This window comes from Microcebus murinus, chromosome 7, assembly GCF_040939455.1.
Source record: "Microcebus murinus isolate Inina chromosome 7, M.murinus_Inina_mat1.0, whole genome shotgun sequence".
Lineage (NCBI taxonomy): Eukaryota > Metazoa > Chordata > Mammalia > Primates > Cheirogaleidae > Microcebus > Microcebus murinus.
The window spans coordinates 2,838,096-2,865,346 of record NC_134110.1 but is presented as its reverse complement, the minus strand read 5'-3'; the positions used below and the strand labels follow the sequence as shown (position 1 = coordinate 2,865,346).

Sequence of the window (27,251 nt, the reverse complement as noted above, 5' to 3'; positions counted from 1 at the left end):
CCGAGTGGCTGGGACTACAGGCATGCGCCACCATGCCCTGCTAACCATGCCCTGCTAATTTTTTCTATATATATTAGTTGGCCAATTAATTTCTTTCTAGTTATAGTAGAGATGGGGTCTCGCTCTTGCTCAGGCTGGTCTCGAACTCCTGACCTCAAGCAATCCGCCCGCCTCGGCCTCCCAGAGTGCTAGGATTACAGGCGTGAGCCACCGCCAACAATGCATGCTGAATAAGCTATCTTTAAGCAGAAACACATAAAAGGCAATGAGAACGGTGTGAGCAGCGGCTCACAGGAACCTGACCGCGCTTGCCCGGGAGCAGCGGCTCAGTGCTCGCAAGGCACTGCTCCCGCGGCTTTGCGGGACACGACGGCGGCGTGTGACTGCACCCGGGTGCGTGAGTCCCTTCCTGGCCCGCCCCCGCCCCTCCTCCCGACTGACCTGTCCCGCGCCCGCTCTCCGCGCGCCAACAGGCCTTTCACCTGGAGCGCAGCAGAGACGCCCTGGCCAGAGGCCACCAGAGCAGGAAGGGACCGACAGGTGAGGAAGGCCGCCGCGCCCACTCCTGCCGCAAAGCTCTCGCAGTGTCTTGAAGGCGTCGACACCAGCCTCAGAGCAGGCGGGAGCGCACCTTCCGGGGTGAAATCCGGGTTCGAGTCCCGGCTTCTCCACTCGCCGTGGGCAGGTTGGGCAGGCTGTTCATCCCGCGAGCTCGGCTTCCTCACGGGTGAAATGGGACGATGCCACTGGCCGCTGCCGTGGGCCGCGAGTTAGACACGCAGGGAGCCCGGCCGGCAGCTGGCACGCGTGCTCAGGTGCGGGCACGGCGCAGACTTCGAAAGGAACGCCCTCGTCTTTGGCCTGTGCGACCGGGACTGGGCCAAGGCCAGGGGCACACACGTCCCCGACTTCTGTCCACCTCCAGAGGCCCACGGGCGGCTCCCGTCCCCGACTGCGCCACCGCGCCGCAGCTCCAGGCCGGACGCCGCGCTGTCCCGGCAGCCGTGGGGTCCCGTTTCCCGGCGCTGCCCGTGCCGGGGCGCGAGGCCGCCCTGGTCCCCGCAGCCCGACCGCGAGGTCCCGGGCGGCGAGCGAGGGCTCCAAAGGGCCGGGCCCTAGCGCCCTCCGCGCGGGGCGGCGGGAGGGCCACCGGTGTCCGATTCGGTCTCGCGGGCCAGGAGCGCCTGAGGCCGTCAGGCACGAGCCAGCGGTTCCGGGCAGAGCTCCGCGTGGCCCCGCGCCTGGCTGCGCACGGTCGGCGCCCGGCCCGGGCGGGGCGGCGGGGGCCCGGCGGGGCGGAGCTGGGGCGACGGCACCCCCTCTCCGGCTCCGGCCCGGGCGGGGCGGCCCGCTGGCTCGCGGCGCGGCGGCCGCCTTTCCCCAGCGCGCCCGCGGCGCGGCGGCAATCCCGGCTCTTGGCACCGCGCCTGGCGGCCGGCCCAGGGCGAGGAGTGGCTTCCAGGAAGCGGGCGGAGGAGCGTTCCAGCCGCGCCTCGCCGTCGCCGCGGCCCCGCGCGCTCCGAGCGGCCCGGGCCCGGCCTCTGGCGCGGCGTCTGCGCGCCCCGGGTGCCCCAGCTCGGGCGGCGAGCGCGGAGCCCGCGCGGACGGACGGGCGCCGGGCGCGCCGCGCACTTGCCGGGCGGCGCAGGTGGCCGCGCGCGCCCTCCGCTCTGGGCCGCGGCCAGCGCTGCGCTCCGCGCCTGGAGGGGGCGGGACGGGCGGGGCGGCCCCGTCCCAGCCCCATTTAACTGCGCGGCGGCGGCGACTGCGGCGCGGCGGGCTGGAGGCCGGCGTCGGGGAAGGTCCCGGCCCGATCCTGCACGAGGCGTTGACGGGGCCGCGTCCACCAGCCTCTCCCCGGCGCGCGTCCCCGAAGCTTCTGCGGCGCCAGGTGTGTGCAGCGAGCGGGGCGGCAGGGCCGCTCCCCAGGGGCGTCAGACGCCGAACGGTGGCCTCGCTAAGCGAGTCGGGGACTCCGGGGGTGGGTGGCGCGCTGCGCGGGCCCGGGCGGGGTGAGCCTCAGGACCGGGGCTCTCCGCGGGGCGTGGACACCTCGGGGCCGGCGCGCTCCGTGGGGAGCCGCAGGGCTCGGGGGTCTTCCCTGTTCGCGGGCCCAGGGGCGTTCTCGATCGTGGGGCGGGGACTCCCAGGGTCGGGCTTTTCAGGATGGGGAGTTTCTAGGTACAAAACTTCGAGCGAGCGTCCGAGGGTCCGGCCAGTTGGCCACCGGGTCGCCGGCGCCTAGAGCGCGGCGGGCTGAGGAGCCGCGTGGCGGGACGTGGGCGCGAGGGGCCCGGGCTGGCGGGGCGCGGGGCAACGACGCGAGGCGGTGTCGCCAGGGCGCGCTGGGAAGGCGGCGAGGGGCGCGCAGCCCCGGGCCTGGCACCGGCCGCCTCCCTTCAGCCGAGAGTCGCCGCCTCAGGTCGGAAACAGCAGCACATTTGCGGATCGCATTAGGCCAGGCCCTTAATGCTTTCTCCAGATGGAGAGAAGCCACCGACCCGCCCCCGGACACCGGCTCGGCCGAGGCGCCCGCGAGGCGAAGCGAGAGTTGAGTGTGACCTCGGCTTTTCCAGTCTCGACTCATTCCGAGTTCCCTGTAAACTGACAGGAAGACCCAGGGAAGAGCCCCCGCTGCCCTCCCGGTGTCGGTGACCGCTGCGTTCGCCCTCGCCTCCTTTGGGGAGATTGCGCCAGCCCGGCGGGGGCTGCTCCTTGCAAACGCCCGTCGGCTCTCAGGCCTCCGCGGCTGCGGGTCTGGGACGCGGAGGGCGCGCGGTGACATCTGATGGGGGAAGCCTTGAACCATCGGAAGACCTGTGTTCCGGTCCTAGAAAGCCACTAGTTTGCTGTGTGACCTTAGGCAGGTCCTTCCCCTGTCTGGACTGGCTCGGTTGGTCTTAGACTCATTTTTGCCTCCAGCAGGAGAAGCTGGCAGGTGCCCTAACCTTGGCTCTGCGCTGGCTCCCTTAGCCAGATGCCAGCGGCCACACCCCGCTGCCGACAGATGGGCTGGGAGGTGGCTGGTGCAGGGCGCCTCAGCTTCTGGAGGGCTGGAGGTGTGAGCTGCCCACTGGAGACAGGTCCCGCGCCCTGCTGACCTTGATGCGGCCCTCCCAAGGGAGCCCCAGAGAGCTGCACCCTGCAGTGGGCAGCCCCTTCCTGAGCCAACATAAACCTTTCCAGGATGTGGTCTGGGCTTCAGGGTCCCCTTCTCTGACTGATCTTTCAAGTCATGGGCGTTGCCACTGGCGCCACAGCTGGTTGGTGGAAACCAACTCTTTCCTCTTTTGTAGGCTTTCAGTGAGACCCCCAGGAGACCGGACCCCATGGCTTCCCGGAAGAGCCTCTGGTGGCTGCTGCCCTGGATGGTCTTCATGCACTCTCCCCTCCTGCAGGTAAGGTGGTAGCGAGGGGAAGGGGAGTGGTGGACATTCCTCTGTTGGCTCAGCAGGATTATTCTAGACCACCTAAGATATGGTATGATTAATGTTACTCCTGCACCACCAATTTAACTTTCTCTCCTACCTCCAGCCAGTGATATTTCTGGTTGGGTTAGCTGTAAGGATGGTCCAAATCCCTTGGGTTCTCTCTGAATCCCTGCACCAGCAATGCACCAGCAATGGCCTGGGGCTCTTGCAGACCCTGTCTTCCAGACTAGAATGGCTGTCTGCGTGTGCACAGTAGAGGCTGGGCTGCCAGAGGCCAGGACGCAGTGAATGGGCAGAGCCAGGTTTTGGCCCTAGTGTGGCCACTAAATAAGCATTCTGAGTTTACTTCCGTCATCACACATCTCATTGTTTTGCAATCCTCTCCTTAGACTTCTGTCTTTTCCAACCAGCCTGGGAGGACCCAGCTCGTGCATTGCACCCTTATTTGCCCACAGGGCAGACTCACACAAGGGAGTGGGGCTAGCATTGCCTAAGAGACAACAGGGAGTGACAGAGACCGTGGCAAAGTGGAGAACACATGCTCCGTCTGTTAAGAGCAGGCTCCACTCAGTTCCAGCAGATCACTGCTAAAGTGGGCGCACAAGCCCAAGATTGCCGGATCTTCTTATTTTTCAAGATAGCGAGATCATCCAGATTTCTTACAAAATCTCCCAGCTTTTAAAGCACTGAAAACCAGACAAATATGTTTGCAGCCTGGATTCAGCCAAGCAGTTTTCAGCCGCAGATCTAAGGCAGAGCACGTCTTAGCGTTGTGTCCAGGGGCTCAAGGGCTGCTGCTAGTCCCGTAAAACGTCTCGTGCGAATTAGAACAAGGCAACCCCTCCCTGCCGACATAGCTTCTCACGCACAGGGCTCGGTGGCCTGTGTACTCTCAGGGTCGAGCAAAGGGCCTGGCACTCGAGGGCTTAAATTTGCCTGTTGAATAAGCATGCATGCATGGATGGAGATATACACCCCGGGATAAATTAATCAGACTCTCTTCTTCTCGTTTCTCTCTCTTGGACTTAGTGTCTTTAAGGCCTCTTTTGGCTCCAGTGCCCCGTGAATTCTGTGACTCGCGCAGAACTGGTCGGCGGGGTACATCTTCTGCCCCATTAACCCATTTTATTGATGCTGCCCCATAATTACATGTTAATAGTTCTCTTTTGCTAAGTATTTTCAGGAGGATTTTAGGGTTTCTCCTGCCAGCGAGTGAGCGTTGAGGTAAAAAGCTGGAGACTTAACATTCCTGTCCTGTCAGCGGATCTGAAATAGGCAACGAGAGCTTCAGAGATTTGTTCCCGGTCAAATGGGGCTGAGGCTTCGAGGCACAATGTTTTTCATTTTCTTCTTATTTCACCCTATAAAATTCAAGTGCTCTTTGAGGCAGTCTGTTGACCTTTGGCCAAGGTCAGCGTGTGCCCAGCTTGAATCCTTCACTGACCTCTTTCCGATTTTTCTATATCTGTGTGCCTGCGGAGGTGCCGTTCCCATGTATCGGGCCGTGTGCACATAAGGTCATGAACGGAGAGACTTCGGACCAGTGGTCTTCACCTTTCATGCCGCTGGCGGTTCGAATCCCGGCTCCGCAGCTGCGTTACTGTGTCCCACAGACATCTCAGCGTCTCATCTCAGTTTCCACGTCTTTAGAGAGGAGGCATTAATAGTATCTGCCTCAAGGAATTGTTTGCAGGAGCTAATCCATTGTGAAGTGGAAAAAGCAAAACAAAACAGTGCCTGGCACCTAGTAAGTGCATAATAAAGGCCAGCTCTCTGCGCTTGCTGGGGCTCGTTGGCATTAGAGGTTGCAGGCGAGCACAGCGCCCGCGTTTGCCGCCGCGGGCTGCAGGGGGCGCTCGAGAGGCATCTGCGGAGGAGAGCAGTTGCTGGGAGGGTGGAAAGAGACGGGTTGGTTTTCTCACAGGAGGTTCCTGCAGGTGAGGGTGGGTGTGGCCAGGGTCATCTCACCGTGGGCCCTGAGAGAATGTTCTGGTGTAGGGTAGGTCCGTCCTTGGCCCTGCCGGTGGGTTGGACACTGGTTATCTTGCAGGGTCAGCCTGGGTCTGGCTCCCAACCGGCCTTCTGAGGGGCCTGGCGAGTTTGGCACTTGGGTGGGGCTCACAGGCTTTGTTCCCTCATATTGCCCTTTGTGCCACCAGAGGTTGGCAGAACACTAGTAGACATGGGAGGCCGAGCTGTAAGGAGCATGAGATGTTCTAACTAATTCATAAAAATATATTTTCTTTATTAACCCTTTGCACTCGGATGTCGAGTGTGACTCGACACGGTTAGCAAAAATTATCGAGATTAAAATTACTCTTTGAATGTATCAATAATTTGAAATATAAAAAAATCCAGGCCGGGCGCCGTGGCTCACGCCTGTAATCCTAGCACTCTGTGAGGCCGAGGCGGGTGGATTGCTCGAGGTCAGGAGTTCGAAACCAGCTTGAGCAAGAGCGAGACCCCGTCTCTACTATAAATAGAAAGAAATTAATTGGCCAACTAATATATATAGAAAAAATTAGCCGGGCATGGTGGCGCATGCCTGTAGTCCCAGCCACTCGGGAGGCTGAGGCAGTAGGATTGCTTGAGCCCAGGAGTTTGAGGTTGCTGTGAGCTAGGCTGACGCCACAGCACTCACTTTAGCCTGGGCAATAAAACGAGACTCTGTCTCAAAAAAAAAAAATCCAAATAAATAAGTTTGTATAAAAAGAAACTCCAGTCTTTTATTCTACTGCCGTGCTTTGTAAAATCTGGGGCATTTAAAAAATTAAATCCTGAGTAGAATAAAGGAATCGAGAAAAAAGCAAGCGAGTGCAAAGGGTTAAGCCAGCTAAAACTTAAACTCTCACGTTCACTGCCCACGAGTAGCGAGTAGCGGGGACGGATCGCAGAACGAGGCACAGGCACGAGGCTGGCGATTCCTTGTTTTCTGGCTCCCCTCGCCCAGACGGCTGGGAAGGCTCCCTTCTTCCTGTCTCACAGCCCTGGAAGCTTCCTGTTGCTCCAGCCCTTTCCTAAGGGACCTCGATCTTCCCAGGGATGACAGCAGCTGCGGTTCCAACTCTCTCTTCCAGCCTGAAATATTTGGGAGCTTTTCAAACTTTGTCCCGACACCTTGAGGATGAGTCCTGTGTCAATTGTCCCCTAAATTGCAACTGCCACTTGTTTCCCGCCCCCCTCTGGCCCAGAAGAAAAACAAACCACCTCATCTGTTTACTAATTTAATAGTCACAGGATAGCTTTCTATCTCTCTGGCAAGTTCCTTCAGAAATGGTTTTAGCATTGGTCATGTAGCTTGTCTCTTTAAACAATCACGTCCAGGTGGCCTCTTGCATACCCGAGTGGCCTCCCCACCATGGCTTCCTCTGGTGAGGTGCTGTGCTGTTTAGATTCTCTGGCAAACCCTGTACCCCGCCACCACACTGTGACTCTGGGTGGGATGGCCTCTTCAGAAGGATGACTTAATCTTTGATCATCTCCCCTGCCAAGTTCATGGACATCTGCTGGAACAGGTTCCTCAAAGGGACAGTTTTGAAAGGCAGGAGACATTTGGATGAAGAGGTTCTGGGAGGCTTCTTGGAAGAGTTGTCTTGTAACCCTGTGGGGACGTCCTACGCAGGGAGGATTTTGAAAAGCTGAAAACACGATTTGTAAAATAAGTGAGTCTGAATTGGCTCAGCTCCTGTCCCCTGGGTCTTGTTAGTGCATAAGTATAAGACAGGATGGTTTCACGTCTTGTTTCTAATCCTGAGGCTGGAGGCTGGTGCGGGAGGCTGATCCTGCAGAGGGCTTGGAGGTAGTGTAGGCACAGAAGGCCAAGTGGTCTTGGGTATGTGTCCTTTCAGCTCCTGTGTCCTGGATCACAATGCTGGTGGGGCTGCCAGGCAGCGTGTGGAAGCCTCTGGGATTGTGACAGGTTGAATAATGGCCCCCAAACATGTCCATGTCCTAATCCCTAGAACCCATAAATATTCTCTAATATGGCAAAAGCGACTTTGCAGATACAATTAAGGATCCTGAGGTGGGGAGATTATCCCAAATCCTGCACTCACCATAGTTGTTGTAAGAGGGGTACGGGGACGCTGCCACAGAAGCAGGGCCTGGGGAGCAGGGGGAGGGGAGGAGGGGCGCCAGGAGCCGAGGAGCACCAGCAGCCTCTAGGGGTGAGGAGTGACAAGGGATGGATCCTCCCCTGGAGTCTTCACTGGTAACTGGCCGCGGCGACACCTTGATTTGAGTGCTGCAAAAATGTGTTTCAGATTTCTGACCTCTAGCAAAAGAATAAACGTGAGCTCTTTGAAGGCATTAAATTTGTGGCGATTTGTTACAGCAGCAAGAGGAAACTAATGCAGGACGTCAGAGGTGGGCTTCAAACTTTGACCTCCCCCTGCTGCCAACACAAACGTCCCCTTCCCGTCCCCGATGCAGTTACAGGTGCTGAGAGAGGCCCGCAGAGTCATCGTGTTGGCATGAGGACGGAAGTGCTGTTTGAATGCTGGTGGCATAGCTTAGGCCTCTTACTCATCTTCCACGACAGTTGTATGTTCCCAGCAACCTCGCCGTGCAAGTCCCCCAGTTCCCCATGATGCTGCTGTCACCCTTGGTCATGCTACCCGTGGGCAGTGCGGACGGCTTCCCAGGGGGCCCAGCCCTGATCAGGGTTTGGAGAACTTCCTCTCTGGGTAAATCAGCTCAGGCTAGCCCTGTCTGTGACATGGCACAGAATTCCCTCGAGGCCAACCTGGGTTTGGCTAGGGTTAGCCCCTCGGTAGGTCACTGCCTGCGAGTCTGTGAGTATTGCCCGTCTTGGGGGATCTGGCAGACTGGGGCCTCTGGAAGACACAGATTTATTGAGAAGTCTCAGCGGCACAGTGAGGTATACACACAGAACCAATCCCTGGTCCATCCAGGCCTTGTCAAATCCCTCCTTCCCATCCCTTAATGATATCATACGAAGATGCACTTTCCGTTATTAGAAGTCCAGTTCGATTAAAAATTTTGGCTCTCAGCTCGATTGAATTCTCATCTCCCTTCCCTCTGCTCCAGCCCCGATGCAAGGCTCCAGGTACCCTCGGGGGGATAGGGCCACCGTCTGCTCTCTTCTTCCCCTACCATGGCCTGGCGAGGTGCTGGTGGGGACTGGTTCTGAGATACTTTGTCCTTTTATTTGTTGTGGATCTGTCTTTCCAGGGGTAGGAAACAAGGAGAGGGGGTGGGGAAAAGGGCAAACGACTCTTCCCTCCACCGGATGCTTCTCTTTGGCAGTTGCCACTGCCGCTCGGGCTCACCGACCACTCTGCCCGGCCGTGGCAAGTGTGAGATCTTCAGAGGGCTTTGCAGGACCTTCCTTATGGCAGGTGGTCTGGCCAGTCTTGCTGCTTGCTGCTGGGCTCTACTCCCCCAGCCTGCAGCCTTGCGCCCAGCTCCCTTTGGTGTTGTGCAACTTGACTGATAGGAAATTTGGGCACCTTGCTGAGCCCAACAGTGGGGGACAGGAGGCTTTCATGTGACCTCCTCTCTCTGTCGTGCCAGCTCCCTTCGAGTCTCCTTTCCTTGCTCTGCTAGACCCAGGAGAGACCAGAGGACCCACTGTCTAAGCAGGTGTCCCCCTGGGGAGGGCACGGTCACTCTCTGCTTGTAGGTACTCCCAGTCTCTACGATGATTCTCTTCTTCCTTTTCATTTCATAGCTGCAGTGAGCTATGATCGTGTCACCGTACTCCAGCCTTGGTGACAGGGCAAGACCTTCCCTCTGAAAAAAAAAATAAGCCACTCAATTCCAGAGCTCTGCCCTGTGCCCTCTCCCCTCCTGCTCTGTGCCCCCCCCATGCCTGGTCGCCCCAATTCTCTCCCCAGAGGCTCCTGCCTGGGGTTCACCGTACGGAGACCCAGGTTCCCACAGTGATGCAGCCTCTCAAATTTCAGCTTCTCTTCCAACAGGATTATATGCACCGAAAAGATAAAAAGTTGTGCATTATTTTACATTAGCCGTTACATGTAAACCTTGAAAATAAAACACAATCTTGATAACTCTGTTTTTTCTTCATTCTTTTCTTTTTTTCCTGTAGCTGCAGGGCCCCTCCAGCATGGAAGAGACTCAGTGCAAGAGAGAGGCGTCTTTTTGCCTCTTCAGTGAGCTACGGATCGATGCATCCATGAGCCACTGCCACCTCCACTAGAATGTCCCTTCAGACACACTGCTTCCTGGCTACAGTCCTACCTGTCACCCACTGTCCGTCCCGTGCCCGTGTTCTCCATCCACAGTCCCTCGAGCCAGATGCTGGCATCGCTCTCTGTGCTTCCTTCTCTGTCGCCTGCCCTGTACCTGTTCTGCCGCTAACTCCCGTTGTCCTGCCTCGGGGAAGTGCCTCTTAGTCTGTCTCCTCCTCTCGGTTCCCACCAGCACCGTGCGTTGGAAGAGCAGGGTCAGGCTGGCAGGAGGAGGCCTTCAGCACCGGTTTCAAGCGCAGACGGGGTGGGGAGTTGGTCGCAGACAGGCGGGTGGGACTGTGGGAACTATTTTAGAGCCCAGGGAATAGAACGCGATAAGTGATTATGTGGGAGTGAGGCAGAGGGAAGCATGGAAAAGTCCTTCAGGTCTTGAACAAGTTTTAGGGGCGCGTGAGGGGTGAAAATTCGCCCTGATCTTGGGAAACGACTGGCTGCAGGTGAGGCGCTGGATGCAGGAAGTGTGTAACCCTGTTTGAGAGGGAAACGGGATTACTCGGAAGGTTTTTCTTCCCAGCGTTTGCATCAGATTATCTGCACTCCAGAAGGGAGGCAGCCAGGAGGAAGGGAGAGATCCAAGATATAAGAGGGAAAAAACCAATTATATGTAATTTTTTTTCGTAACAGAAAAAGGTAGACCGTGTTCCTCCGTTGTGTTACTAACGGATCTTAAGTCACCGAAGCTAACATCTTATGGAAACCACATTTCAAGGTTTATGATCGTGATTGCTTTCAGTTTATTTTTACAGGGATGCTAATTTCCATAAATAGCATGGAAGCATAAAGCAGTTTCCTCTCCAAGTGTTTCACGCAGTCGCTCTCTGGAGTTGGTCGGCGCTGAGCGGCTCCAGCCAGCATGTGCCGTGAATTATTGTGGTCAGATGCTCAGAAACGCTTTCGTCCTCCGGGCCTCCCATTTATACATAGCAGCGTTGTGTTCTGAAAACAATCTGAAAACAAGGAAGAATCACTCTATTAATAAAGAATTGTTTGCAGCATTAAGGGGCTCTTTAAATTCCCTTCACACTGTCCTTTGAAATTACTTTCATGTGTTCTTTTTCCTGATTTAAAAACGTAAAACATATTCATTATAAACATGTGGGGAACACGGGAAAGGACAAAGATGGAAATAAACATCACCTTTCATGCTACTAGACGTTAGGATTCTGTTGTATGTATTGCCAGTATTCTTAGAAATTAACATATATATGTATCTTTTTAAAAGTTAATATACTCTATTTTGATGACTGTCTTTTTAAAAATTTAACATTGTGAGGAATATTTTTACATGTCATTAAATATTTTCCTATAATCATATTTACTGTATTTGTAGTGTTGCATCACTTGGCTGTGTCATGCTTTGTTTTTTTTTGAGTTTTTTTGGGTTTTTTTTGTTTTTGTTTTTTTTTTTTTGAGACAGAGTCTCGCTCTGTTACCTGGGCTACAGTGCCGTGGCATCAGCCTAGCTCACAGCAACCTCCAACTCCTGGGCTCAAGTGATCCTCCTGCCTCAGCCTCCCGAGTAGCTGGGACTACAGGCAAGTGCCACCACGCCTGGCTAATTTTTTCTATAGATATTTAGTTGGCCAATTAATTTCTTTCTATTTTTAGTAGAGATGGGCTCTTGCTCTTGCTCAGGCTGGTTTCGAACTCCTGACCTTGAGCGATCTGCCCACCTCGGCCTCTGAGAGAGATCCATCTTTGCTCAAATTTGTTATTATTGGCTTTAAATACATTTCTAGAAAAATGTATTTGTTGAGACATGATTTTTAGGTCAAAAAGTATGTGAAATTTTAAGATCTTTGATTTATACTACAAATTGCCCTCCTGAAAGTTTCCATGAATGTGTACTCTTACCTTGCAATAGTTGGCAGTAAGATTAAAGACATTTTGTTAGTGAGAGATTCTTAAAAATACTTGTGGGCCATTTGTAATACTGCTTTTGTGTCTCCTTAAGACATTCTAAATCGAATATCAGATTTTCTTCTTCATAGGTTGTCTGTTTTCCTGTTGAGAATTTCTTACTCATTTGCAAGTGCTCTTTACAGACAGAGTATTAATCTTTTGTCTTTTATATGTTGAAAATAATTTTCCCATCTTGTCATTTACATTTTATTTTTATTTATATTTTTGATATACCGACATTCAGCATTTTCGAGTAGTCTACACTAGGAGTCTACTACTTTGGTTATGTTTAGAAGTAACCTCGTATTGGGAAGAAATATATGGACATCTACCTCATCTTATGTTTCCTTTTAAATATTTAAATCTGTATGTTAGAACATATTTAATTAATCTGTCCATCTTTTCCTGTGCTGGTTCATACTTTTAAAGTTACTGGACTTTGTGATGTGTTAGTATCTACTAAGGTAAGACCTCCTGACATTATTATAATTTTGGCTAGTCTAGGTGTTTTTTTTTTTTTTTTTTCTGACCTGATTTGTAGATTTTATTCTGTACATTTTTGTTTAATCAATTGATGCTAGTCTAGGTCTTCAAATTATTTGTTCATATTCTAAGAACAAAAAATCCTGTTGTTTTAAACTGCATATAGCGTCATGGAGCATAAACAAAAGTTCCTCCTTTCAAAACTGCATTAAACAAGCAAGCAACAACTAAAAGAGCAAAGTTTATCGCCAACGATACAAGGAAATGGCACCAGCTCCCAGACACAAACCAGGAAGGAGTGTTTTGGGGTGCTGTGAAGTCTAGGTCTGAGAAAGGGAGGATTCTGAAGGCTGACGTGTGTCTCCCTAGACAGAGATTTCTGTAAGGACGATGGTCATCACTGTGCCGTCGTCTAAGACACCTTTGGTAAGAACAGTGAAGTCAGTTGGGAGCCCTCAGTGGGACTTGGAAGAATTGGGTGTTTTCCCCAAAGAGGCCCAGTTTGGCACCCAAAATGGCGAGGGATGAAGAGTTGAAGGGGAGCCTTGTTGATGCAGAATTTTATGGTCTAGGTATATGACACAGCCTCCACGGAGGGGGACAAGTGGAGGTGAGGTGGGCCAAGGGGTGGGAGGGCAGCCCCATCCCTGACGAAGAGCTCTCTGGAGGTCCTCAATGAATTTTTTTTTTTTTTTTTGAGATGGAGTCTCACTGTGTTGCCCGGGCTAAAGTGTGGTGGCGTCAGCCTAGTTCACTGCAACCTCAACCTCCTGGGCTCAAGCAATCCTCCTGCCTCAGCCTCCCGAGTAGCTGGGACTACAGGCACGTGACCAAGCCCAGCTAATTTTTTTCTATTTTTTCTATTTTTTAGTTGTTTGGCTAATTTCTTCCTATTTGTAGTAGAGTCGGGGTCTCGCTCTTGCTCAGGCTGGTCTCGAACGCCTGAGCTCAAGCAGTCCTTCCGCCTAGGCCTCCCAGAGTGCTAGGATTACAGGCGTGAGCCACTGTGCCCGGCCTCCCTGACTTTTGAGAGCTGAAAATGAAGGGAAGATGTCACTCTAGAGAAAAGAAAATTAATTCGTGGTAGGATGAGCGAGACACCTCAGCAGAACTGAGATCATGGACTTCTCTAGTCGTTCCGTCTCTCACCCCTGTCCTCTCTCACCCCTGTCCTCTCTGTGCTGTCCTTTGGCAAACAGGGTACCCTGCCAGGAACAGCAGACATGGACACAGTGGGATGAGCAGCTGGGACATGCTGGACACGATAGGTATTTTACAGGGTGAAATGAAAAAAAACACACAAATGGTTATAGAAAAACGATAACAAAGGAGACCGAACACATGCATAGTTGACATTTATGAAAGAAAAAAGAGGAAACTATTCAACAATATAATGAAAGAAAAATTTTCTCACTCTTTTTCTTCAGGTCTTTGTAAATACTGATTCTGGATTTTTTGTGTGTTTTTGTTTTTTGGACACTGAGTATTACTGAAGAGAAGTCCATGGTCAATCTGATTTTTCCCTTTATATTTGCCTCACTTTGCCACGATACCTGTGTGATTTCTTCTTTATCCTGAAGTCTCATATTTCATCAGGATATGATGTAAACAACTTTTATGTAAATAATTTTTTATCTTTATAAGTGTGTGTTTCAGAAAATTTTTTTTTTAACGTGGTCTTGAAATATGTGTTCTTATTTTTCATTCTTTTCCTAAGCTCATGGCTTCCTTTGTCTTAAAAGGTTTCCTTTAAACTTATATTTCTACCTGAGCTTTTTAAAAGACACATTAAGTTGTCCATAATTTATTTGGGACTGTTTTCTTGATTAATTTGTCTAGTACTACTTGTTCTTTGACTACATTTTGCTATTTTTAAAACTGCATGTGCATTGGCCTTGTGGGGTCCTGTTCTGATAGACACTCTCTTTTTAGTGGGGCTCCGATCCTGAGTCTCTCATCCTCTTTGGACCAGGAACCTCCTACCAGAACACGTCCCTCTCTTAGTGATGACAGAGATGCATGAAGTACCGATGCATCTTTCCCGCTTCTGCTTATGGCATTTCCGGTAACATCCCACCGGCCAAGGCAACTCACGTAGCTGGAACAGGAAGCAGGAAGTGCCCTTGCTACTAAGGGAAGAGAGCAAGTTATGTGGCCACGCCCAGAATTACCGAGCAGGGAAGTGTGCTCTTGCCGTGGAGATTGTGGGTGTGTGTCTGTGTGGGGGTTGGGAGTATTTTTGAAAAATAATCTTATATACCGTTGTGGCAAAGCCAGGCTTTTCATTGAGGCGGTAGAGTGCCAGAGAGCATGCTTCAAACCCCTACTCTCATGACCCTCAAAAACTGAATTACTGAATTTGGGAAGAGTTGGCACGCCGATTATCGCCAAGTCCGGCTTCAAAGTTGGCCCCAGATTTACTTCGTGAGGTATGAGATAGATGTTCTTTACCATCTCACTCAAACCCTAACTCTAAACCCGAGTCCCTGGCAGTAGAAATACAGAAATGATCCCTCTCAACTCCCTAGGTTGGTGGTGTTATTTGAACTTTTTGACTGTAATTCATGGGAAGAAATACATTTTACATCATGGCCATATATATGGTTTTCGTATTATACAAAGTGTTCAGGAAATAATATTTATCCTTTCTATTTGCTTTTCTGTTTCATCCCATTTTATTTCATTTCCAGTTGATTCCATGAAAAAATAGACGGTGAAGATCTAATCCATTAATTTCATGACCCACTAATGGGATGTGTTTGCAGTGTGAAAAACCACTGCTCTGGTAATAGGGCCCCCATTCTCTGCCTGCTCGCGTGTGGACTGGGCCGATACCTGGCAGCGAGGCCCTTTGCCTGGTGTAACTGCTCTCCTGGGCCGTGTCCTCCTAGCAGAACCAACTGCCGCTAACGGGGTACCAGGAAAACTGTGGTCCCCAGCATGCTTCTTAGGGCTCTTCAAGGGCATCTAGAAGTTCATTTTCTTTACTCCTCTGACCTAGTAACATGAGGAATCGTAGTAATAGGTTTCCTGATATTAAATCATCCTTGTGTGTTCCTGGCATTAACTGCACTTGGCCATGATACATTGCCTTTTTAATATTCAGCTGGATTTGGTTTGCAGATACTTTATCGAAAATTACTACATCTGTATTCATAAGAGATGTTGGTTTGTACTATATTTTTGAGGACTTTGTATCGAGATTTTTGCTAACCTCATACAATGAATGAGGGCACTTTCCATAATTTTTCCTTTTCTGGGTCAGTTTAAATAGCACTGAAGTAACCCATCCCTTGAAGGTTTGAAAGAACTTGCCAATAGAGTAGAGGAGGCCCACAGAACCTTTTTGGGAGAGAATTTCTTTGACAACTTCTTTACTTTTTGTATAATTGTTGATTTATTCAGGATTTCTCCTGCTTCTTTAATTAATTTTGATCGATACAAAAAAAATTGTATTTATACTCCTAGAAACCTTCCATTTCATGAAAAGTTAAACATTTGGTAGGATGGAGCAAAGGGAAATGTTTTGTAGTTTTTCAAACAATTTTTTTAAGTTATTTTGCTATGAATTTCTGATTTATTCTCTCTTCGGAGAATGTGGCTTCTATTTAGTTTTAATTTTTGAAATGTATTAAAGTGCTCAATTTCATGTGTGTTTCAAGGATATTTGACTATTTGACATTTTTACAAATTTTCACGGATATTTGACACTAAATTATATTCTCCGAATTGGTAATATTGTTCTACTACCCCCACATGTTCTCTCTCTTCCTTTCTTTGCTCACTCCCACACTAATTCCTCTTTAGTGCCCGTAGGGAGCAGGCTACCTTTTTTTGAATCCTCCTCTCTTACTGACCTGGGTCCTCGGGAGCTCACCTTCTCCCCAATTCTTACCCCGCTGTTTTCGTAAACAAGGATAATTCTCTCCTTAGAGGGATAATGGGCCTGGCTGTTGGACAGGATTGAATTCCACTCCCCTGTCTGCCGATCTTGCTTCCGGGTTGCTTTTTGTTTTCTCCGACATTATCAACAATGGACTATTCAACATCTTTGCTCACAAATATGTTTCTCTATTACCGGGTTGCACCATTAGTAGTAGCCTAGGAAAGGGTCTTACTCACCATATACTCACCAGCATTTGATTTCACTAAAGCAATGTTAACTTGATAGAAGTTTGAACATTTTCAACTTCTGCCACCCTTCCATCCGAATGGAAGTAGCCGCCCTGGTAATCAGAGCAGGGAATTCCGAGTGTGGGCGGCTCCTTCAGGGGTACATTTAAAGCTATGTTATAAAACATGCACTGTGGATATACTGAGAGTATCCATAATTTGTGGATATGGATGCACTGTGAGTCCATAATTTGTGAAAAGACAGACCTGTATATGTTAGAATCTAAAAATAAAGTGTCAATGAAGCGGGGGGGGGGGGGGGCGCCAAATGATAAGCAGAACTTGCTGGTCTGGAAGTTTGGGGGGATCTGGAAGACTCTGGGGGAGTTTGGAAAGGAGGATGCACCACTGGCACCTTCTGCTGGGTGGAGGCAGGGCCTGTGAGGACCCTCTTCCCTAGGAAGCTAAGGGATGACCCACCCATTCGCTAGGGGGAAGGTGGAAGCTGGCGGTAGAAAGAAGCCAGCCTGAATGTCAGGGGTAGGACTGTCCTTTTGGAGGAAGGGCTGCCCACTTGTTGGCAATAGTTTGCGGTCGCCCTTTGCTCATGGTGAGAGGGAAGAGAAAGGGAGAGGGTGGGATGGGCAGATGAAGCAATGCCCTTCGGCTGCTCAAACCAAATTCCTTTCTGCGCAAACACTTCACACTTAGAACGCACTTACGAGGAGCAGTGGTCAGTGGGACAGTGGCAATTAATGCCCCCTCTCCATCACCCTCTGGTGGAAGCAGACCCTCCCAGACCCTGGTATCCCGGTGGCTTTGAGCTGATGGCGGAGCTCTCCCTCCCGTCCCTGGGAGGTCCGGCATGTGGCAGGCATCGTGGTTCACAGCTCCAGAGGCGGAGCGCTTGGGCCGCACAATCCGTAAACACTTTCTGGGATGCATTAGCAGCTTCCCTTGTGAGAGCCAGGAAAGCAGTTCGGTGCACGGAGCCAGGGAGGAACGCGTGGCGTGGCGGGCGGCCTTGCTCTGGGGGGCTCTGCTGGGGCCCCGACTGGGGGGAAGCTGTTTACCCAGGTGCCGGCCGCCGTGCACCTGGCTGATGACTGCCAGTGTTGGGTGGCTCCTAACCAGCACACCGAGCAAGCAACCTCTTTGAAAGGTAACTAAGAACTTTAGGGGGAGAGGGAGAAAAACCCAGCGAACACCCAGTGGAATGGATGAGCCAGTTAGTTATGTAGTTAATTGATAAGACTAACAGGAGCACGTGCAAATGCATGCACACACGGAGCAACACGGGGTGCACTGATGCCGCCCTCAGGCCTGCCTTAGCAGAGCATCAGCGAGTCCCCCCAGTGTGACAGGCCAAGGTGGCGTCCGTGTCTCTGTTGGCCTCGCCGCCGGGCTTGTTCTGTGTTGCCTGCTGACTTGCTTTGATGCCCATCCCGGACACAGAGTGTGTTGAGCAAGCCTTGGCTCCCAAGACGCTTCCTTGGCCAGCCCTGGGGTGGTGTCCTAGATAGACGTGAACAGTTATTTTCCACTCTGGGAATAACCAAGGGAAGCTTGCCCTTCAAAAGGCACATGGCACACAGGACATGGGCGTCTGTTTGAAACTGTCATGTGGAAGTACTCCCGGAGCTCAGAGCTCTCTGTCTTGTAATGAGAGACTGGGATTAGCACGTAATTCCGAGGCTCAATTAGCGAATCCATTGACTGACAATCGCTGCTGAGGTCAAGAAAGAGGGAGACCTTAGTGGAAACTAACAGGAGGCTAGAGCTGGCTGTCGAGGTGCAAGTGGAGTCCTCATCTGTGTGCAGCATTTAGAGCCCGGGGGTTCCTCCCCGCTTTCTCTTTGTAAGGTGTGTGTGTGCAGAGGCATTCTAGCTTCTTTGGTATGCTAGGATTTTCTTTATGGGACACGTGGTTTGTAAACATTTTCTCCTGGTGTGTGGTTTGATTTTTTCCATCCTCTTATTATCTGTCTTTAAAACTTTTGCAGAGCAAAAGTTTTAAATTTGGGTGAAGTACAATTGATCATGTTTTTTTTTTTCTTTCATTTATGGATCACAGTTTTTGGTGTCATGGCTAAGGACTCTTTGCCTAGTCCTTGGTCCTGAGGATTTTCTCCTGTGTTTTCTTCTAAAAGTTTTATAGCTTTATATTGCAAATATAAAGTCATGATTCATTTTGAATTAATTTTTGTATGAGGTATGAGATTAAGGTTAAGACTCATTTTTGCCTTATGGACGTCCAATCATCATCTTTTGTTGAAAAGATTATTCTTCTTCCGTTCGGTTACTTTTGCTCCTTTATGAAAAGTTAGTTGAGAGTCTTTGTGTGGGTTCGTTCCCATACTGCCTAGTGTGTTCCTTTGATCCATGTGTCTGTCTGTCCTCCAGGGCCACACTGTCCTTTTTTTTTTTTTTTTTTTTTTTTTGAGACAGAGTCTCACTCTGTTGCCCCGGCTAGAGTGAGTGCCATGGAGTCAGCCTCGCTCACAGCAACCTCACACTCCTGGGCTTAAGTGATCCTCCTGCCTCAGCCTCCCGAGTAACTGGGACTACAGGCATGAGCCACCATGCCCGGCTAATTTTTTCTATATATTTTTAGTTGGCTGATTAATTTCTTTCCATTTTTAGTAGAGACGGGGTTTCGCTCTTGCTCAGGCTGGTTTCAAACTCCTGACCTTGAGCAATCCGCCGCCTCAGCTCCCCAGAGTGCTAGGATTACAGGCCTGAGCCACCGCGCCCGGCCACACACTGTCTTGATTACTGCAGCTATACAGCAAGTCTTAAAATCAGGTAGAGTGATTCCTCTTACTTTACTCTTCTTTATCAAAATCGTTTCAACGATTCTAATTCCTTTGCATTTTCATACAAATTTTTGAGTAAGTTTGTCTATGTATACAAAGAAAATCTTGCTGGAATTTTGATAGGAATTGTGTTAAATCTGTAGATCACTTTGGAGGAGGATAAACATTTTTACTATGTTGAGTCCTCCCAACCCACAAGTATGGTCTGTCTCATCATTATTTAGGTGTTTTTGTATTTCTTTCGTAAGTGTTTTGTAAAATTCTGAGCATGCCTTGTTAGATTTGTACCTAAATATTTCATTTTTTTCTTTTTTGGAGTCACTGTATATGGTGTTGGATTTTTCATTTCATTACCCACCTGTTAGCTGCTAATACATACAAATAAAATTGATTTTTATGTGTTGATCTTGTATCCTAAACCTTTATGAACTTACATATTAGTTCGAGGAGTTTTTTTGTAGATTCCTCGGGACTCTCTACATAGATAATGTGATGTAATGCCTGAAATTCAGACCCAGTTTGATGTGCTGCCTTGATGTCCAGTGAAACTGGGAGGTCCTTGAATGGCCTAACTGTATGTTCCCCTCCACACTCTGGTCCCAAGATAAGGTCCTTGGAAACATTTTTATCATGAATGGGTGTTTAATTTTGTCAAATGCTTTTTTCTGCATCAATTGATATGCATGTGTTTTATCTACTTTACCCTGTTGATTTGATGTCTTACACTGATTGATTTTCAAGTATTGAACCAGCTTTGCATCCCTGAAATAAACTCCATTTGATCAAGGGGTATCATTCTTTTTATATACTGCTTAATGTTATTTACTAATATTTTATTGAGGATTTTTGCATCTAAATTCATGACAGATATCCATCTATAGTTTATTTTATTACTGTCACTGTCTGGTGTCAATACCATCTTCATAAAATGACTTGGGAATTGTTCCCTCCTCTTCTGTTTGCGGAAGAGATTGTGTAGAATTGGTGTTAATTCTTCTTTAACTATTTGGCATAATTCTCCAGTGAAACCTGGAGATTTCTTTTTTGGCAGGTTTTAAATGATGAACTCAATTTCCTTAATAGTTTTAGTGCTATTCAGATTATTTTATATTGGGTAAGTTTTGGTAATTTCTGGTTTATAAGGAATTGGTCCATTTTGTCTAAATTGTTGAATTTATGCATGTGGAATTGTTTGTTGCATTTTCTTATTATACTTTTAATGGTTGCAGCATCTGTAGTTATATCCATTTCATTCATGGTACTGGAAGCTTTGCTTTTATACTTTGCAATATTGTTTGCTTTTTTTCTTTGTCAGTTTATTGTTTTGTTGATCTTTTAAAAAAGAATCAGGTTTTTGTTTTATTGATGTCTGCTGTTGCTTTTCTGTTTTCTATTTCAGTGATTTTTGGCCTTATCTTTATTATTTTGTTCCTTTTGGTTACTTTGGGATTTTCCCCTCTGTTTTCCATTATCTTGGGGGTAGGAATTAGGCTATTGATTTGAGATCTTTTCTTTTTTCTAATATAAGCATTTCATGCTATAAATTTCTCTGTCCATAACTGGTTTTGCCATACCACAAAATTTGATATGTTTTACTTTCATTTTCATTGATTTCTTTGTATTTTAAAAACCTCTTTTGTGCTATGGTCTGAATGGTTGTGTTCCCCTTCCCACCCTAATCAGGTTAGAATCCCAACCCCCAAAGTGAGTATATTAGGGTATCAAGACATGGGACCTTTAGGGGGTGATTAAGTCATGAGGGCAATGCGCTCATGAATGGCATTAGTGCCCTTATAAAAGAGGCCAAAAGGAGCTTGTTTGCCTCTCCCACCATGTGAAGACACAGAACACAGCAAGAAAGCATCATCTGTGAACCAGAGTGGGCTGTCACCAGCGACTGGACCTACTGGCACCTTGATCTTGGACCTTTCAGCCTCCAGAAACGTGAGAAATAAATTTCTGTTGTTTATAAGCTATGCAGTTTATGATATTTTATTCAAGTAGCCCAAATGGACTAAGACACTTTGAGAATTACTCTTTGATCCATGATTATTTAGAAGTGTGTTATTTAGTTTCCAAGTGTTTGGGGATTTTCCTGATTCCTTTCTGTTACTGATTTCTAGTTTGATTCCACTGGGGTCAGAGAACACACTCTGTGTGATTTTAATTCTTTTAAATTCATTAAGGTTTGTTTTCTTGTCCAAGAATATGGCTTATTTGGTGAACTTTTCATGGACACTATTGGGGAAAAAAAGTGTATTCTGCTGTTGTTGGGTGGAGTGTTGTTTAGATGTCAATTAGATTTTATTGGTTGATGATGTTATCTAGTTGTTCTGTATACTTTCTTATTTTCTGTCTAGTTATTCATCTAGAGACAGGGGTGATAAAATCCTCAAGTATAACCGTGAATCTGTTTTTACTTTCAATTTTATCAGTTTTTGCATCAAGTATTTTGAAGCTCTGTCACTTGGTGCATGCATATTTAGTATGCCTATGTCTTTTGGTGAAATGCTCCTCTATGTCCCTGATAATTTACTTTTTCAGATGTTATGTAGCCACTCCTTCTTAAAAATTGCTATTAAATATGGTATTAGCATGATATATGTGTTTTCATCCTTTTACTTGCAACCTGCCTATATTATACTTGAAACAAGTTTCTTGTAGAGAGCATATAGTTGAGTCATGTTTTCTTAAAATGCATCCTGTCAGTCTCTATCTGGTGTACTGGTGTATTTGTTGTGTTTTGACTGTTTATAATAAAAGTAATTATTGATATGTTAGGGCTTTACTTCATCATTTTAAAATTTGTTTTCTCTTTGTTCCCTCTGTTTCTTGTTCCTCTGTTTCCCTTTTCTTGCCTTACTACTGGTTACCTGAACATTTTTTCAGGATTCCATGTTGATTTATCTGTAGAAGTTTTGAATTTCTGTCTCTCTTTCTCTGTATCTCTCTCTCTCTCTCTCTTTTTCTCTAGATTGCTTTATATTATTACAGTCTACTGATGTCAACATTTCCACTTCAAGTGAAGTGTAGAAGCATTATCTCTATTTAAGTTTCTTTATCCTTCCCCCCTTTAAATATAGCTATCTTAAATATGTTCACACATGCACTGAACACCACATCAGATGGCATAATTTTTGTTTCAACTGTCAAAACATTTTTTAGAAATCTCATTAAGAGAAGAATAATCCATTATCTTTACCCACATTTTTACCCATTACATTGTTCTTTCTTCCTTTTTAGAGTTCTGAAGCTTCTTTCTGTTATCATACCCTTTCTTTTTGGAACAATTCTTCTATCTCTTCTTTAAGGGGGGGCCTTCTGGTGACAGATTCTTAGTTTTCCTTCACCTGAAAATATCTTGATTCTAGAAGGATATTTTTGCTGGATATAGAATTCAAGGTTAACAGTTCTTTTTTCCCCCCAGCACTTGAAACATGCTGCACTACTTCCTTAAGTTCTCTGTGGTTTCAGATGAGAATCCACTGTCATTCAAATTGTTCTTCCCTGATAGGTAATGCACTGTTTCTCTCTAGCTGAGTTTTAGGGTTTTGTTTGTCCTTAGATTTTAAATGTTGATTGTGATGTGTCTTCTTGTATTTCTTTGGGTTTATATTGTTTAGGGATTCAGATTCTTGAATCCTTTTAGTTTTAGGCTTTTTTCATAAATTGGAAAAATTTCAGCCATGATTTCTTCAAATACTATTTTCAGCCCTACTGTGTGTGTGTGTGTATATATATATATATATAATTATATATATATAATTTTATATATATATATAATTTTATATATATATAATTTTATATATATATAAATAAAATGTCTGACTGGTTGGTGCCTGTGCCTTACTGGTTAGTATATATTTTGAATATCACTCTCGACTATATAGTTTTCTATTGTGACTTTATTCATTCAGCACCCTAAAAAGGCTCACTGGAAGCTGGAGTCATGGAGTCATGGGCAGCCCTATCTATAGGCTCTAACTCTGGTGTGGCCCACTGGCTTTCCCAGCCCCCCTGACCCATGTGGGTCCCTGGCAAGAGGGAGACTTCCAGTGAAGCTGTCCCCATCTCCCCTGTCCCCAGTCATGGTCTCCAGCTGCCAGCCCTCCATATTGAGGGCCTTTCAGAATCTTATTTACTCCCCATAATACTTCACCACTTTCTTAAGCATGGACATTTAAAATTTTGCCCTTAGTGACTTCTTTTGTTCTGTTTTTCTTTGGTCACTTTGTACAGTTTCTGGGTAGGGAGGCCCAGTCGTCTCGGTTACCGGAGTGCTGACATCATGAGGCTGTGACTCTGAGGAGGCTCCTGACTGTAGGTAGCAGGCTGCTGTGTGTTCTGTGGCGTAGCGTGTGGTAGGCTGGTTGATTTAAGGCAGGCGTCCTCAAACTATGGCTTGTGGGCCACATGCAGGTGTTTTTGCCCATTTGTTTTTTTACTTCAAAATAAGATATGTGCAGTGTGTGTAGGAATTTGTTCATAGTTTGTTTTAGACTATACTCCGGCCCTCCAATGGTCTGAGGGACAGTGAACTGGCCCCCTGTTTAAAAAGTTTGAGGATGCCTGATTTAGGGAATGATGGATGGGCTAAGTAGAACACTAGAGATGATGTAACCCAAGACAGACCTGCCCAGGGGTTGCAGAACAAGTGAGGGTCACAGGTAAGAGCACACCTACACTTGTAACTCACCTGATGTCCTGCTCTGGACAACCTGTGGCTCAGGGCCAGTGGCCCTGATCACTAAGGTACTCCACCTATTACTACATTAGGCACATTTTCCTTTGCTCCTTCTTTTCTTCCTCTTTCACCATTCCACCCTTCTATTCCATTTCTTTTACTGTTCTTTCCCGACGTTTGTCAGGTCTGCCAAAGGAGCCCACCAATATCACTCGTCCTCGCTGTTGGCACTAACAGCTAAATAGATTAATGACTGGTGTATTGGCAGAGAGAAGAATTTGGCTTCCCGTTGGAGAACATTGGTGTTAAAGGGTAAAGAGAGTCAGTGTTTGTTTATTGCACAAGGAAGCACGATAGTGCTGTAGTCTAAATAATACTAATTGGTCTTTCCCTGGGCTTGGCCTGAATCGTGCTGTTTTCCTTCAGTTTTTCCATCAGAGAGCAGATGTCATCTAATGACTTTCCTACAAATGTTTGCTTTCTTAGAAGTGAGCTATGTTTATTTCTTCAGCTACAAAAATGTGTTGTTTATAACTCGTAAAGAAATGGGACTCTGCGCCGGGCTGCTTCCCATCCACTTTTCTCCCTGGGTCACTGCCCAGCCCGCCGTCAGGTGGACCACGCTGCCGGTGGTGAGGAAGACGTCCCAGAAAGGCCTTCGAAGCTCGCCTGATCTTTGTCAGAGGTTTAAGAATACAAGGAAATTCTCTCGGAAATGTTTGGACTTTGGCCACAAATTCAATTTAAGGTATTGGCTCAACAAAACTGGCCATTCCTTTGAGCCAGGAGGAAACTGGCATTAGTTGGGAGAATGAACGAAGATGGGTACGGGCTCAGACCTTCTCTGTGTGGCCGTCAGGATGGGTGTTCTCGGGTTCTTAGTCAAACCTTCTCAGTCCTTTCTCTGCTTGCCCCTCTGTTCTTAATCCTGGCTATCCTTCGGGATTCAGGCGCCCACAGTCTTCCTCGGTCCTCTCAAGACCACACACGTCCCCTTGTTGTCCTTGCGCTATTTCCGTACGTGTCTTTTCTCCCTTGTTGGACTCCTCGTTTGATTTTTCTTCCTCCTTTCTTGAGGTCTATGTCTGCTTTACCTCGGGGCCCCTCACATTGTCTTGCATAGATCCTGGGACATAGTGAGGACTCACTTGAAGACATGCTATGTGTCTGGAAGAAGTGCAGAGTGAGCTGGGGAGACAAGTAGACAACAGGATGTGAGTAGTGTGGGATGGCCCGGGACGTGCTCCCTGCCCGTCCACGCTGTGCCCTGCCTCCGCCCCGCCCTCACGCTCAAGTTCAGCGGTGCCCTCCGCTGACCATGCCCTGGTCCTTTCTCCACCTGTCTCAAGTTTTCAAAACCCAAGCTTCTTGCTCGGGGGCAGCTGTGGTTTTCTCATAAAGGGGAAGCTGTACGTTGGGCCTTGAGACATCATAAAGTCCTAGCTTAGCCTTTGACAGCCCAACACTGTTTAATCTAACCTTTTTGTTTTCTCATTCTGCTTTTAGGAAAAACATTTACGTTTTCTCTCTCCCGTGATAATGCTTGAGGCCACACATATGTTCCCAGCTGCAAACCTCATGCTGGTGTTCCAACCTTAGGGCTTCCTGGTGTATTTGAAATCCAAAGCAATAGGTACCTGCGTACCACTTATCAGGGATGGCATTAATTTATCTTTTGAGCATCCTTGCTTGTGTTTCATAGATGTTGAGATTTCTGCTTGTTTGCTAAACATTTTTATGTAAATATTTAAAAATTAAATGGATTAAATAAAAATATAGTACGCACTCATGCACCACCTCCCAGTTCAAAAAGTAAAATAATGTCAACACAAAGCCTTGGTTGCATTTTCCTTTCCTCTCTCTTTTGTCCCTAGGGGAAATGAATATCCTGAATTTTGAGTTTATAATTCCCTTCCTTTTCTTTATACTTTTACTGCATATTCCTAAACAAAATATATAATGTTATTTTATACTTTTAAAACTTTATATAAATGGTGGTGTGTGCCTACAGTCCCAGCTGCTGGGAGGCTGAGGCAGGAGGATTGCTTGAGGCCAGGAGGTGGAGGCTGCAGTGAGCTATGATGGTGCCTGCCAATAGCTACTGCACTCCTGCTAGGATTACAGGTGTGAGCCGCTGTGCCCAGCCCTTTTTGTTTGTCTTGTTAAAGAAACCTCTTTTTACATAGATGCCACACAGATTCCCTCTTACATTTTCTGTGAATGTTTAGCTTCATTTATTTTTTGCCCAGAGAAGAACCATTTTATATCCTGCATGGCTCTGTGAAGAGGAAATGAATGAGTTTTCCAACAGGCCCTGCCACATACCAGCTGTGATATTAGATAGCTGTCTTTACCTCCAGAACCTCAGTTTTTCTCCCTTTCATTAAAAAAAAAAATAGGATATTATAATAATTACCTTGCACGGTTGATGTGAGATTAATTTAGACAAACTATGCCAAGCATCTGGTAAGTGCCTGGCACATGGCAGGCATTTAATACTGTATAATGGCTTCTCTTTTATCTCCACTGAGACTGGCAAAGTGAGAGTGAGGTCCCGGGAATAGGAAACTGGCTTCCCCTGTGACTGTCCCAGGTACGTGCAGGAGCTCCGTGATGGGCTCTTTCCAGCCTCTCTGGCAGCCGGCTGGTCCTCCCTCCGCCCCCCTCCTGCTCTGGCCTCTTCTCCACAGCCTGGGGCTCTGCCCTAAGCCAAGCAGCAGACGCCTCTCTTTTACAACCTGTCACAGACCTCTGAGTAGATGCAGGCGAGCCTTCGAGCAGCTACACCATTTTCCCTTCTGAGCACTTAAAGAGGCTTTTCATCAGAACAGAGCTGTTTTTAAACAAGGATATAGACTGGTTTTCTCACAAGGAGGTTTGCGATTCATTTGCGTTTTAGTTTCTCCTAAGCACAACCCACCGCATCGGTCAGTTCTTTACCGTGGGCTTCAGCTTGCCGCGGGAGGGGACGAATGGATTTGGAGTAATGGTCAGGCAGCATTTACGGATAAGAAGTAGATATAGTCACACTGTCTGAATTGCACTTGAATCGCAGCTGCTGAAAATGGAAGAAATGGAAGATGTTTTGTGTCTGAGGTTGCATACAACATCAGGGTTAGAACGTTCGTGCTGTTTTATGGCTTCCTGTTCAAGAATTGAATGATTTAGTTGTTCAGCTTCATTGTGGGATTCTTCTGTGGTGTGTTCTTGCAGTTAGGTTTTTCACCCTGGTTTGAGGTCGACGGCCATTCGCACCAGCGCCAACGATTGATGTGGGGGTGGGACCTCTTCTTAGGCATGCAGCCTGCAATGCCACGAGGTCTTGGTTGTTCCACTCGGAAGCCTCTTTAGGTATCATCTGCTTAATCTTGAACCCAAGGCCGCATCTTGGTGAGTAAAGAGTGTTGGAAACACCCGCCTGTCTTGGATCGGTGCGTTCCCTTCTCCTCCGATCTTTCAGGGAAGTAAGAACTATTCCAGGATCCTATGTAGCAGCAGTTTCAATTAAAGTGTAAGGCCAGCTACATATGTCACTGTAAATTTTCTAGTAGCTCCATGAAAATGAGCTTAAAAATACAGGTGAAAATTA

At 47.9% G+C, this 27,251-nt stretch overlaps 1 protein-coding gene across 2 annotated transcripts in view; it reads left to right on the top strand.

The window, feature by feature from the left end:
• Nucleotides 1-1,486: 1,486 nt before the first annotated feature.
• ADAMTSL3 (ADAMTS like 3) overlaps nt 1,487-27,251 on the top strand; it is a 283,266-nt gene continuing 257,501 nt past the window's right edge. For both annotated transcript variants that reach the window (XM_012751691.2, XM_076004699.1), the window contains exons 1-2: nt 1,487-1,891; nt 3,297-3,398. In XM_012751691.2, the coding sequence (XP_012607145.2) occupies nt 3,330-3,398 (69 nt within the window). In that variant the 5' untranslated portion in view covers nt 1,487-1,891; nt 3,297-3,329. The remainder of the gene's footprint in view (nt 1,892-3,296; nt 3,399-27,251) is intronic.